The 12,137-nt window shown below is 34.4% G+C and overlaps 3 protein-coding genes across 3 annotated transcripts; all 3 read right to left on the reverse strand.

Moving 5' to 3' along the window:
* LOC131071011 (uncharacterized) lies at nucleotides 1-1,681 on the reverse strand. Its single transcript, XM_059217158.1, has 5 exons — nucleotides 1,600-1,681; nucleotides 1,426-1,501; nucleotides 949-1,300; nucleotides 669-819; nucleotides 1-335 (listed from the first exon to the last, which is right to left on the reverse strand). The coding sequence occupies exons 1-5, from the start codon at nucleotides 1,679-1,681 to the stop codon at nucleotides 1-3; spliced, it is 996 nt and encodes a 331-aa protein (XP_059073141.1).
* Nucleotides 1,682-2,262: 581 nt separating this feature from the next.
* LOC131070984 (calmodulin-like protein 3) lies at nucleotides 2,263-2,908 on the reverse strand. The gene has a single exon (XM_058006692.2). It carries the CDS (start codon nucleotides 2,829-2,831, stop codon nucleotides 2,343-2,345), a length of 489 nt encoding a protein of 162 aa, XP_057862675.2. The 5' UTR covers nucleotides 2,832-2,908; the 3' UTR covers nucleotides 2,263-2,342.
* A 6,847-nt stretch (nucleotides 2,909-9,755) lies between these two features.
* LOC131071012 (calmodulin-like protein 7) lies at nucleotides 9,756-10,064 on the reverse strand. The gene has a single exon (XM_058006715.2). It carries the CDS (start codon nucleotides 10,062-10,064, stop codon nucleotides 9,756-9,758), a length of 309 nt encoding a protein of 102 aa, XP_057862698.2.
* Nucleotides 10,065-12,137: the final 2,073 nt, after the last annotated feature.

Genomic DNA, 12,137 nt, shown 5'->3' on the forward strand with positions numbered 1-12,137 from the left:
TCATCTAGAAAATGTGAAATTAAAGTTAGAGCAGGTGGTCTGCTGAAAGAGCAGGGAAGACGAGAAACCCAACGATGACGTGGCAATATCAAAGTGGTGAAAATTGCCCTCCATCTGATATGTCCTGATTACAATGGTGGTGACGGGATCTTCACCCCCATCAACAAACCCCAAACACATCACTTTATCACTGACCTGGACCATCGAGTTGGCACCAAAGATCCTCCACGTACAATTGTTCTGCAGCACGAGGTCAATAGTTGGTACGGCAGGCTCCACGTGGGTGGACGCCACACCAGCAGTGTTAAAGCACATGTCAAATGGAGCCACGATTTAACACAGGCCAGGTCATTACCATTGACTTGGATGCCATGTAGGCCGATGTAGGCGTCATCAGCAACGTCTACCCAGTTCCTACCATGCACCGACATTCTATGTATACAATACATGTTACACATCTTATGCATACAATACATGTTACACATACATATAACTCCATGTCGGTGCATTGTAAGATCCTATGCATACAATACATGTTACACATTCTATGCATATAATACATTTTACAGAAACATATAAATGCATGCAGGTGCATCGTAAGGACTGGATAGACGGTGCCATAGTCGTCTATGTAGAAGCTGTTCTTCAGCAGGGGCATCATGATGAGCCTCGTAGAAAAACATAGGGCTTGTTGCCGAAGAAGAGCGTGCCGGGTGAGTTGGCAGTCGAAGGCAAGCAAATGGCGAACTCCCATGAAATGCCGAGTGATGCGGAAGTGCCAGCGACGACGTCGTCATACCGGCAAGCCCCGTTGCCTTGCTGGGGTAGTCCTGGAGGATGTCGGTTTCTTCGGTGCAGGCGAAGACCACGCGGGAGGCCTTAACGTAACCACCAGGGTTCGAACCCGAGGTGGAGTGCACGGCCACCACGTCGTGTGCCATCTCATACGCAGCTGACGGCCGTCAGGGAATATTCGTATGACTTGCAAAGGGTTTCGCTGCAGGGGACTGGAGAATATGTGGAGGATTTGTAGACTTTTGCTGAGCAGCGAAGGATGGAGTAGTCGGTTATGAGATCGAGCATTAAATGTTGCTTCTGCACAGGGGTTTTCTGCAAAATTTCGACGGTGTAGCGCAGGGTTTTGGCGTCCTTTGCGATTGGCGCGACCAGAACTTTTGGGGAAAGAGCATTTGCCGGCAATTGACAGAAAATGGAGGCAATGGCGACGGCCAACAGAAGAATACGTAGACGAGTCGTTTGTGTATATGGTTTATAATAGCAGTGATGGTGAAAAGCAAATCTTATCCGGAGAAATGGTGTATTGTATTGCTACTAGATCGTGATAGCTCTGGCACATAATAAAAGATGCCAGTGGTAAAAATAAAAATTTGGCCCATGGCAAAAGGAATTTGAAAAGCTTCATACAGAAGAGTTCGACGATTTTTAGTGGTGAAATTTCCCCAGCATGACTGATCAAAAGGGAGAAGATTATGGGCACTACCTATTAGAATGAACATGGAAAGATAAAACTCAGCGAATGAAAAACAGTAAACATTCAACTGTCTAGTTTTGTCTTCCATGATTTAAGATCTCTTGCACGATCACGAATCACAGTCATTCGACCCTGCGCACAGTAGACCATTTTGCATTTATAAGCAGCCGTGTTGTACGATGTCGTCATTCTTACCAGCCCTTTTCATGTCTTTTCATGTTGGACGGTGCAGATCGTTCTGATCATCTTGCACCCTTCTCAAGCATTGATTTGAAGTCAGATGGTCCATTTCATATAAGAGATGTCTTCGGCGTAATAATTTCTTACATTTCATATAAGAAACACCTTCGACATAATTACCTACCCACACCATTATGTATTTATGCTTGTGGACACATATTATATTGTTTGCTATTTGAGTGCCCCACAAAGAGCCAGCTCTGCTCATAAATCTCAGGGCTTCTATGAAATCCCTCACGCCAATTAGTGGCTGATAAATTCTCCTCAAAACAAGCGGCTCCGTTATTTTAGAATTAGAAAAATATTCTCAATTCTTGGATGAACTTCTTAGCCACTCTGGTTCTGAATTTTAATGTACGAATTTTTTAATTTTATTTTTTATTTAATCATAATTCAACCATGAGCAGTGATGTTTTGCAGAATCAATTGTGATGCTTTTGTAAGGATTTATAAATCTGTTTAGAAACCAAAGCTCCAAATATGATAACAAATGTTTAAAGCTTAATTTATATAACATGACCTCATACAGCAATATATACTCTTCAAATCTCAAAATCTGAAAAACCCTGAATAACCCCGAACTGCCAAACGAGGTCAAAAGTGAACACCTTCAGGTTTTGGTGGTCATCATGTTCTTAAACTCAGAGAAATCCATGAGGCCGTCGAAGTTCTCATCAAATCTACATATCATTCTCTGACAATCCTCCAAATAATGCCTACCCTGCTCTATTAATCCCAAATTACTCAGCACTCGCTGAAGCTCTGAAGCAGAGATATACCCATCTTCATTCAAATCGTAAACTTTGAATGCCTCCATTAAACATATATCCTGGCTTTCTCCATTACTACCGGTACTGGTACTAGAACTGCTCTCATCCAGAACAGATTGGTAAAGCTCAACAAATTCATCCAATGTTAAACTACTATCTTCGCTATGAGAAACAGCCATCACCATACACTTTAACTCTTCCTCAGTCAGATGTATTCCAAGCTTATTGAGGAAGCAATTGATTTCACGCAGACTGAGCCTCCCATCGCCATTTTCGTCCAAGGTATCAAACATTCTACGAGTTTCATTGTGAACAGATGAAAGTGCCATACGTACTTTGCTTTTGTATATAAACTTAGTTCAATAGCGGGTGATCTTGTATTGTCTGGGGATGCTTTTGTATATGAACTTAATTCAATAACAGGTGATGTTGTATTGTGTGGGGGATTCAACATATATACACACGCAAAATGTAGAGCGCCTACATGATTTCCAAGTGCGTGCAAGGAGAAACCTCCAAGTCAAATCTGTGTGGTTTAATCTAGAAGAACTAGAAGCTTCTGGATTTAAGAACATCTGAAGGATTCCCGATATAGGACCATTCGTACCATTTTCGTAGTAAGCGGGGCAGAGGCAGGGGCAGGGGCAGGGACAGATGCAATTTCGCGGCAATTGCACAAAAAGAGTCGACTGGTTAGGAAAGTCAAGCTGCGGCGTTTGTGGGGGTCGCGTGACTCTTACTCTCTAAATAAAAATTTAGTTTTTTAATGTGGAGGTCTAAATTCCAAGGTCTTATTTGGAGATTTTTTTTTTAAATATATATTTTTCTCAACATTTTTATGAGAGTTTTTTTTTTAATTTTTTTTCTTCTTTCTTTCTTTTTTCTTTTTTTTTTCTCTTTTTCTTTTTCTTCTATTGAATCTTAAGAGTAATCCTATTTTAACCCAACTTTAACCTAATTTTAATCTTAAGCTTAATTCTAATATAAATTCAATCTTAATTTTAATAGTAATCTTAATTTAATACTACACCTAATTTTAATTAAACACTAACTCTAACTGTAATCTTAATTAAAAACTAACCTTGACTTTAATTAAATCCTAAACATAATTGAACCCTAACTCTAACCCTCGCAACAACCTAATTGAACTCTAATCCCAACATTAATTAAATCCTTATCATTATTGAACCCTAAATTTAATTGTTAAAAATGATCTATGAAATCTTAGGGTGAAGAATTATTTATATGAATTTAGAGCTATTTAGTTTAATGATGCATAATTATTAAATTATAAAATTGATTTATATAATTTTAAAATTAAGAGATTTTATTTTACTTTAGAACTATTTATTTTAATGAATGGTAAGCCTAATCCTAACACTTATTGAAGCTTAAGCTAATGATAACCCTAACCCTAATAGGAAATTGCTTGAAACATCAATTACAAGTTTTGAGATGCTTGCAATCCAAATATTATAAAAACATTTATACTCTAGAAAATAGGTATTGTCAAATATTACATCTAATGTAAAAGATCCATTAGTAAATAAAAATAAGGAGTGTGGTTGTAGAGCATTCTTTTGGCAAAACTCTAACCATTTATTTCTCTCTATCATAAATAACATGCAAATTTTGTTGTTGATAATTCCCTAAGACAATGACAAGTCCATGTAATTTATCTCCACTATTCGAATTGATTAAACGCCCTAGTTTTGTTGAAGAAACACCAATATTAGTAGTAGCATCTTCAACTGAATTAGGTATTAGAAATATGTAATTCTCCGTAGTAAGTGTGATAGTGAAATTTTTTTTGAAGTGAATCTTGAAGCTGGGAAACATAGGAGGATCTTTAGCAATGGAAACATATAATATTTATCAAATCCAAAAGCTACTTGAACCTCTAGAGACTTGGTGTTTGCAAAGTTGAGCCTATTCAATATTTTTCTATGGATTGAAGCATCACTCTTTCATTACTATATCTTCTATTTCTAGGGGATTCTCACTTGCATATTAAGGTGGTTGCTATATTTTTAGTACATCCTATGATTTTAAATTGTTATGTATTTACATCAAGGCATCATGTTTTCTCCCACATTTTGTACTCATCTTACCATATTTTTAGCCTGTATACCTACATCAAGATATCACGCCTTTCATGCCTTCCCTTTGACATGTCATGACTATACCTTTATTTAGGGACATCACGCATTCTCCCCCTTGGAATTATATACCCGCATCACCTTACCATCTTTATATACTAGGGCATCATTCCCTACTCCACATATAATTTTTTTTCTACCTACATCCACTAAAGGCTTATTTACTTACCCGCATCATTGTGGGATCATTCTTGTGGACACCACATTGGGGGTATATGTTGATCTAGTTCCCTATATACTTATGCAGGTGCCTTTTTCCCATGCTAGGGGTAGAACTACTTTCTATATGTGCTTATCACACCTTGTTATTCTAGATGTTTATCATATAACATTCTTATCTTACTTTGTACATAACTATATGGTTATCGTTATATTACATTTGATTTTATGTATGCTTTCTCATTTCTTTGCATCTTATTGAAGGATAGGAGTATATTACCACAAACAATAAGATATTGAGCTTTCAAGTAGTAGTATGGGAATATCATTGTGGCTAAAAAAATATTATTACATGCCTTGTGCTCCATGCATCCTTAGCTAAATGTACTTTCCATATTTTAAGTAAGTGGAATTTCTTAATTTTATTTATATTTCTTCTTGTTTCCTATTTTCTAAGAAGTTGGTATACTCTTATTGATCTGATTACGGATCTAGACTAATTGCAGTATGGAATGCTTAAATAAAATCAATTTAGCGGAAGTCTTAATGCATTTATACATAAATGAAATTATGCATCAAAACTTAAAAATCTTAAGGTGAAATAAGCAAGATTGAGAGAGAGAAGATAGAAGGCGCAAACAAAGTTTGATTACAGAGTTCACCACAATGTGACTACGTCTCCGGGTCGGCTCCAATAGAGTACGACCGATCCGATTAATCTCCAAAATCAAATTACAAATGCACCAAGTCCATTCCTTCGAGCACTTCGGCAGCAACAAAACTCCGACGTACAAGAATGGCTCAAAAATCTCCTTACAAGACCTCTCTATTCTTTCAAAACTTCACCAAGACCAATTTCTCTACAAGTCTCCTTCAAGAATTACAATAATTCTCCAACTTTTTGATTGCCCCTCCAAATACAAAATCACCTCCTTTTATACATAATGTTGACCAAAAATGGCTTAAAACCATATAACCAACATAATAATTACATAGCCCCATTTTTAAATAACAAAATAACCCATTTTGGCTTTTATAATTATAAGCCTTACAAATAAAACTAACCCCCCTAACAAAATAAATTTGTTTGGTTAATAAAAATTTGGTTAAAACAAACTTAGGTGGATTTGATTGTTTAAATTATTATGGTTGGCTCGGTTTTAAAACAGAACTATTAATGCATATCCCGAAATTAGTGGGTGGCACGTTGGAATGGATGTAGGAGGAAGTTCAAACCTCATTCAAGTCCACTTTATAGGGATTTAAAATCGGTTTAGATCCAAATAGTGCTCTTCAAATCCCATGATTCTCGCGTGGCTCCATGGAAAGGAGGGAAAATAGGAAATGGGAGGTTAAAGGTTCGAAACCCATAACAATAATTTTTCCAAACCCAAACTGACGTTTCAAGGAGGAGGTGCCATGTGGCACAAAATTGTTTGCTCAACTGTGACACGTGTCTTCTACCAATTGGTCCACCTTCAACGCCATGTCTTCATTGACTTGCCACGTGTCACCTTAAAAAGATGCCATGTCAACATTTTTGCCACGTCACTACTGACTGTGCATGCTGACATCATGTTGACATCATCACTATTACATTTTGCCTCCAAAATTCAAACGGCCATAACTTTCACATACGGACTCTGTTTTTGATGAAACGAACGCCATTGGAAAGCTCTCGACGAGATCTTTGATTTGAAATCCATTGTTGACCACTTTTGAGACGATCTGATTTCGCCTCTTATCTAGCCCTTTGGTCTCCCTGCTGACCAGAACTTTGACCAAGCGTAACTTCTGCATTCGGACTCCATTTTTGTCCGTTCAAGTTGCGTTGGAATCAGGACTCCGAGATCTTTTTGATGGTGCAGATTCTGGAGAGAAATGAGACACTTCAATTTTCACTGAAAATATCCACCGGATCACTTATTTTGTACCTAATATTCACATGTGGAACAAAAGCTACTCAATGAATATTTTTTCTTTATTTTGTAGGTAATTATGGAGAACACACATTTAAGGACACACTTACACAATGAAATTTAATAGAATCCATTACTTTATATGGATCTCCTTTCGATCCTTTTATGTTGAATATTTACTTTACATACATGTTTTTGAGTATTAATGTATACTTTGCAATATATGATCCTTATACAGTGTCCTTGTTTGGTTGGTTTCCAAGTGGTCAATTCTTCATGGGAGCTATGTGAGACAAATAAAAAAATCCTTTTGCACTATAGGTAAGCCTACTGAGAATTGGTTCCTGACATTTTGTATAAATGAGACTAATAAGCTTATGTGATTGGTTGAGGTAGAACTAGGTAAACCTTGTCTATAATACATATTTTTTATTAGTACTTTCTTTTGACAAATTATTAATTTTTTTTGTTTCATTAGTTATTACCATACATACTTATTACACAATAATATATTGGAATTTTTTTAACTAAAAGTAAATATTTATTTCTTTGCTAAGACAACATGTAAACTTTTTAATTGGAAATATCTAAAAATAATTTACTGACAATCTTATTGGCCAAAGAATTTCACTACTTATTACATCTTTCACATTATTCAAGGCATGCAATAATTACTTTGTACAATTTTCATCTCTTTAATTTATATTTTTAAATGAAACATATTTGTTGTGCAATTTTGTATTCATATAGTCAAACACTATAGAAAACTCATCCACCCTAATATTTGTAAAAGTAAAATAAAAAATTGAACCCAATTGCATGTATGCACTCTAGCCACCTACCATTTCTTTAATGGGCATACATCCATTGAATGTTAAGGTCACTAAATTATTTGTCCCCACAAAACCTTTTTCATATGTATAGTAACTAACATCATCAATATAGATGATGTCTTCTTTTGGTTAGTTCTTCTTTTATTGAAGATTCATAAATTATATGTTGAGGCTACTATCAAAAAATTAACCATAGAGAAAAGTACTATCACAATGATGACAACAAGAGGGTCGCCCTCATAGTACAATGGGACTTTGTGAAAATTTCATGAAGTATATGGTGTTTAAAAGGGGTACTTGCAACTACAACTTGCAATAGTCTACTTGCAATAATACTTTTAAGAATATCCATATCTCATTACACCAAGATATGTGTAAGAAAAATAAATGTCACCATATCAGTGTAAGAAAAATAAATGTCACCATATCAGTGTAAGAAAAATAAATGCCAACTATCAACTCTAAATCGAATGAGATTATTTTAGCAATGTCTAAGTTTGTAATTTTTCCAACCTTTATCAACCTTTAAAGCTTCCATTTGATATAAAAGTTTCTATTTTCAATCAATAAGTCCTTTAAAGTTATTATTTAAATTTAAATTTTCTATTTTGAGATAGAATGATCTACATGAAAAATCCTACATTTTCCTTCTATGCGCTGCATCGAGACAACTTTCTCTATCCATCCAAATTTTTGAATGCATTGGTTCATTTGTGCATGCTTATCACTTCCTTTTTATAAGATAATAAACATTTATTTGTTAGTTGTTATTAGAAATCAATTATATCTATTTGGTAGTTCATATGGTAGTAATTATTTCATTCAATTTTAACATAGAATGGATATATAAACTTTGTTCTTTTGATGATGATATAGAATTATTTTGGAAGTTTGTATTTACAAAAGTTGAAGGGATGATAAATTAGATGAAAATTCTAGGAGATGATATAAGCAATCAAAATGTGATTGAAAAAATATTAAGAAGTTTGCCTTCCAAATTTGATAGTGTTGTCTCCACAATTGAAATTTCAAAAGATCTTACATCTATGAAAATTGATGAGTTTAGTAGCATTTTATTAACAACAGAAGAACAATGAAAACCATTTAAGAACCTTTAGAACAAGAATTTGCGTCTAAGGTGAATATAAGAGGTAAAAAGCATAATTTTATTTAAGTGTTATCACAAATCTGGTTATAGCAATGATTCTAAATATGAACATAAAGGTGAGCCTAGTCACAATTATAGAAGCACGGGCTATAATCAAGGAATAGGTTCTAGTTTTCAAGTAAGAAATAGTAATTATAGAGGTAGAAGTATGGATACTAGTAGAGACAAAAGACATGTTCAGTGTTTCAATTGTAATAAATTTGATCATTATGAGTTTGAATGTTGGCATAAGCAATCTGTTAATAATGTTGTAGAAATTAAATAAAATCTAATTCTTTCTTGTTTGAATGCAAGTTCCAATGAGGAGCCTTTATGGTATATTGATTCTAGTTGCTCTCAACATATCACTTCTAATGAAATCTATTTATTAACTTGAATGAAAAATATGATAGTAATGTTGTGTTGGGAGACAATACTTCATATGGGACTAAAGGAATAGGAACCGTTGAAGTAGCAAATGAAAATGGAAAAACTAAGCACATTTCTGATATTTTAATAGTTCTCGCTCTAAAAAAAGAATTTGTTATTAGTTCGTCAAATACTTGAAAAAAATTATCACGTTGTTTTTGAGAGGAATGAATGTATAACCAAAGATAAATCACAAAGATATACAATTGTTGTCGGAACACGGATGACATGTGATCATATGTTTCCCTTCATTTTTTTCCACCCAAGCAAATCTTGAGCTAGTTAGAGGTACATGATAATCCATTATGACATCAAAGGTATGAACATTTAAACTTTGGTGGTTTACTTTTTCTTAGGAAGAAACATATGATTGAAGGATTGCCGTTTCTTAAAAATTATCAGAAAATTTGTGAAGAATGTTTTTTTATCTTACATTCTCTCCCATAAAAAACATTGTAAACAAACAGAGAGAAAATGTTCATTATTCCTTTTAATTTTAAGTGTTGCATTTCTTTCAAATCCTTCGAACAGAGATTTGGCGAGATCTATTAGTGGAAACCATTCACAAAGGATATTAAACTGAGATCTGAGAGTCTCGACTTGATGTTCACTCGTAAACTTTGAATGCCTTCATCAATGATAAATCCTGGCTTCCTTCATTACTACCGGTACTGGTACTGGAACTGCTCTCATCCAGAACAGATTGGTAAAGCTCAACAAATTCATCAAATGTTATGCTACTATCTTCGCTGTGAGAAACAACCATCACCATACACTTTAATTCTTCCTCTGTTAGATGTATTCCAAGCTTATTGAGGAAGCAAGTGATTTCATGCAGACTGAGCTTCCCGTCGCCATTTTTGTCCAAGGTATCAAACATTCTACGAGTTTCATGGGGAACAGATGAAAGTGCCATGCTTTGCTTTTGTACATAAACTTAATTCAATAACAGCTGATCTTGTATCGTCTGGGGATTGAACATATATACACACACAAAATATAGAGCGGTTACAAGATTTCCAGGTGCGTGGAAAGAGGATCTGAAAAATCTCGAAGTCCAATCTGTGGAGTTTAATCTAGAAGAACTAGAAGCTTCTAGATTTAACAATGTCTGAAGGATTCCTGGTATAGAACCATTCATACCAATTCTGTGGTATTTTTTTGTTTCTTTTGCGGTGATGATTGCAAAGGAATAGCGGATAAGTTAGTAAAGTGAGTCAGGTGCACGTGTCTTGCTTTCTAAATAGAAATTTAGTGAAGGTTTATAGCCTATTCGATGGCTATAATGTGAAGATTCATTTTCTTATAGGCGAGCAGAGCTCAACAAATGTAACTCCTCACTCATCAATTCCACAAATTACTTTTAATTTCATAAATCTTATTTACATGGTGTAGTAAGTTCAGTGTGTTTGATTTTGAGGATACTCTGAGGATAAATAATAAGTTAATTAGTCTTGATTGTGAAAAATTATATTGGTTAATGTTGTTAAAATGGGAGTATTTCTGACACGGGGTTTCATTGGTTGGGCAATATTATATCATGTGTATGCATATTGGGGGGTTTAATATCTCCAAAAATAAGTGTAATATATTGTCTATTTTGTGAAAATAAGGGTTTGTTTTTTTTAATTCAGGTTATGGAAAAATGCAATATATGGTCAAAATAGGGGTTTTTTAATTTGTGTTGTGTATTGAGAGGGGGTGATAAAAAAAGATTTTAGAGCAATACTTTTTGAAAATAGGGGGATTATTAAGTATGCCATGAACACACGTGTTATAACCTAGGTTCACTAAGTGAAGCCCTGTGATTACTAAGTAGACACCCTCCCTTATTGTAGAACTTCACTACTAAATGCATGAATGTCTAAATAGAGTGTTGAATCCCTAAGACATTTTTGGTATTAATGTCAAATGTCTGAAGATGTTTGATAATTCTCCTTGGCATGAGACACTATAATGAAATGCAGATATGATTACGTTCCTAATTCATGTTGTTTACAATGTGGTAATACTTATACATCTTTCTTCATGCATCTTTGGTTTCATGTGATATTCTTGGAATCACTATTGAAAGACCTTCACTCTATACATTGTAAAAGTTGTGATTACATTTGTGAAGGTACTTGATTTTTGGCTTCATTAAAATGTGCAAAAGCTAGGTGAAGATACCTAGATGAAAAGTGTAGAAGGCATATTTGTATAAGCCTAAGATGTTGAAAAGTGTTGAATAAGGTTTGAAAGGTGATGTGTTAAAGTCACTTTAATTCACTAGGTTGTGGATATATTATATTCAAGTTTTATTAAAATATCCCACCAAAATACTTTTGAGTTTAATTAGACAAAATCATTTTTTATTTTTCTTTTTGAAAGCCCTCGAGCTCGGGCTAGGGAACATACATGACAATTAGGGTTCTTTCCCGAGGTAGAAACAATGGATGTTATTTGATAGTGTGGTGAGGTAGTATGTGACTATTTTGACATGAAGAAGCATGGAAATGTGTTTAGTTTGGTGTTTACAGTTTCAAAGGAGGGACTTTGGTAAAATGAGAGATATTCAGGTGTTTCAATTTGTTAACTCCCTTTTCTTATTTCATCTTACCCTGTATAGTCTTTGGTTAATGATTGTGTTAATTGTTTGTTATCTCTATTATCCTTGGTTTGGGTATGAAGTTTGAAATGTTTATCTTTATGTTTGGTTATAAACCTGTGTACAGGTTTTGTTCAAAGGAGTTTTAGTTTTCTGTTAAGAAGTTATCTGGTTGTTAAGTGATTGTTTAGTCTACTATCTTTGTTAAGGCATATGAAAAATGAAAGTGAAAGTTTTTTAACCCCAGTTAGGGTTTCGGTTGCAATGCTTTTGATTTTTGTTTGGGCTTTTGGTCACTCGTGTTTGAGAGTTTATCATACACTATTTCATTGAGTTTATCATGCATTACCTAATTAAATTTTCTTATATTTTATGTTAATGATTTGTTAGTGTAACCCTAGT

Source organism: Cryptomeria japonica, chromosome 3 (genome assembly GCF_030272615.1).
Source record: "Cryptomeria japonica chromosome 3, Sugi_1.0, whole genome shotgun sequence".
In the NCBI taxonomy this organism is placed as follows: domain Eukaryota; kingdom Viridiplantae; phylum Streptophyta; class Pinopsida; order Cupressales; family Cupressaceae; genus Cryptomeria; species Cryptomeria japonica.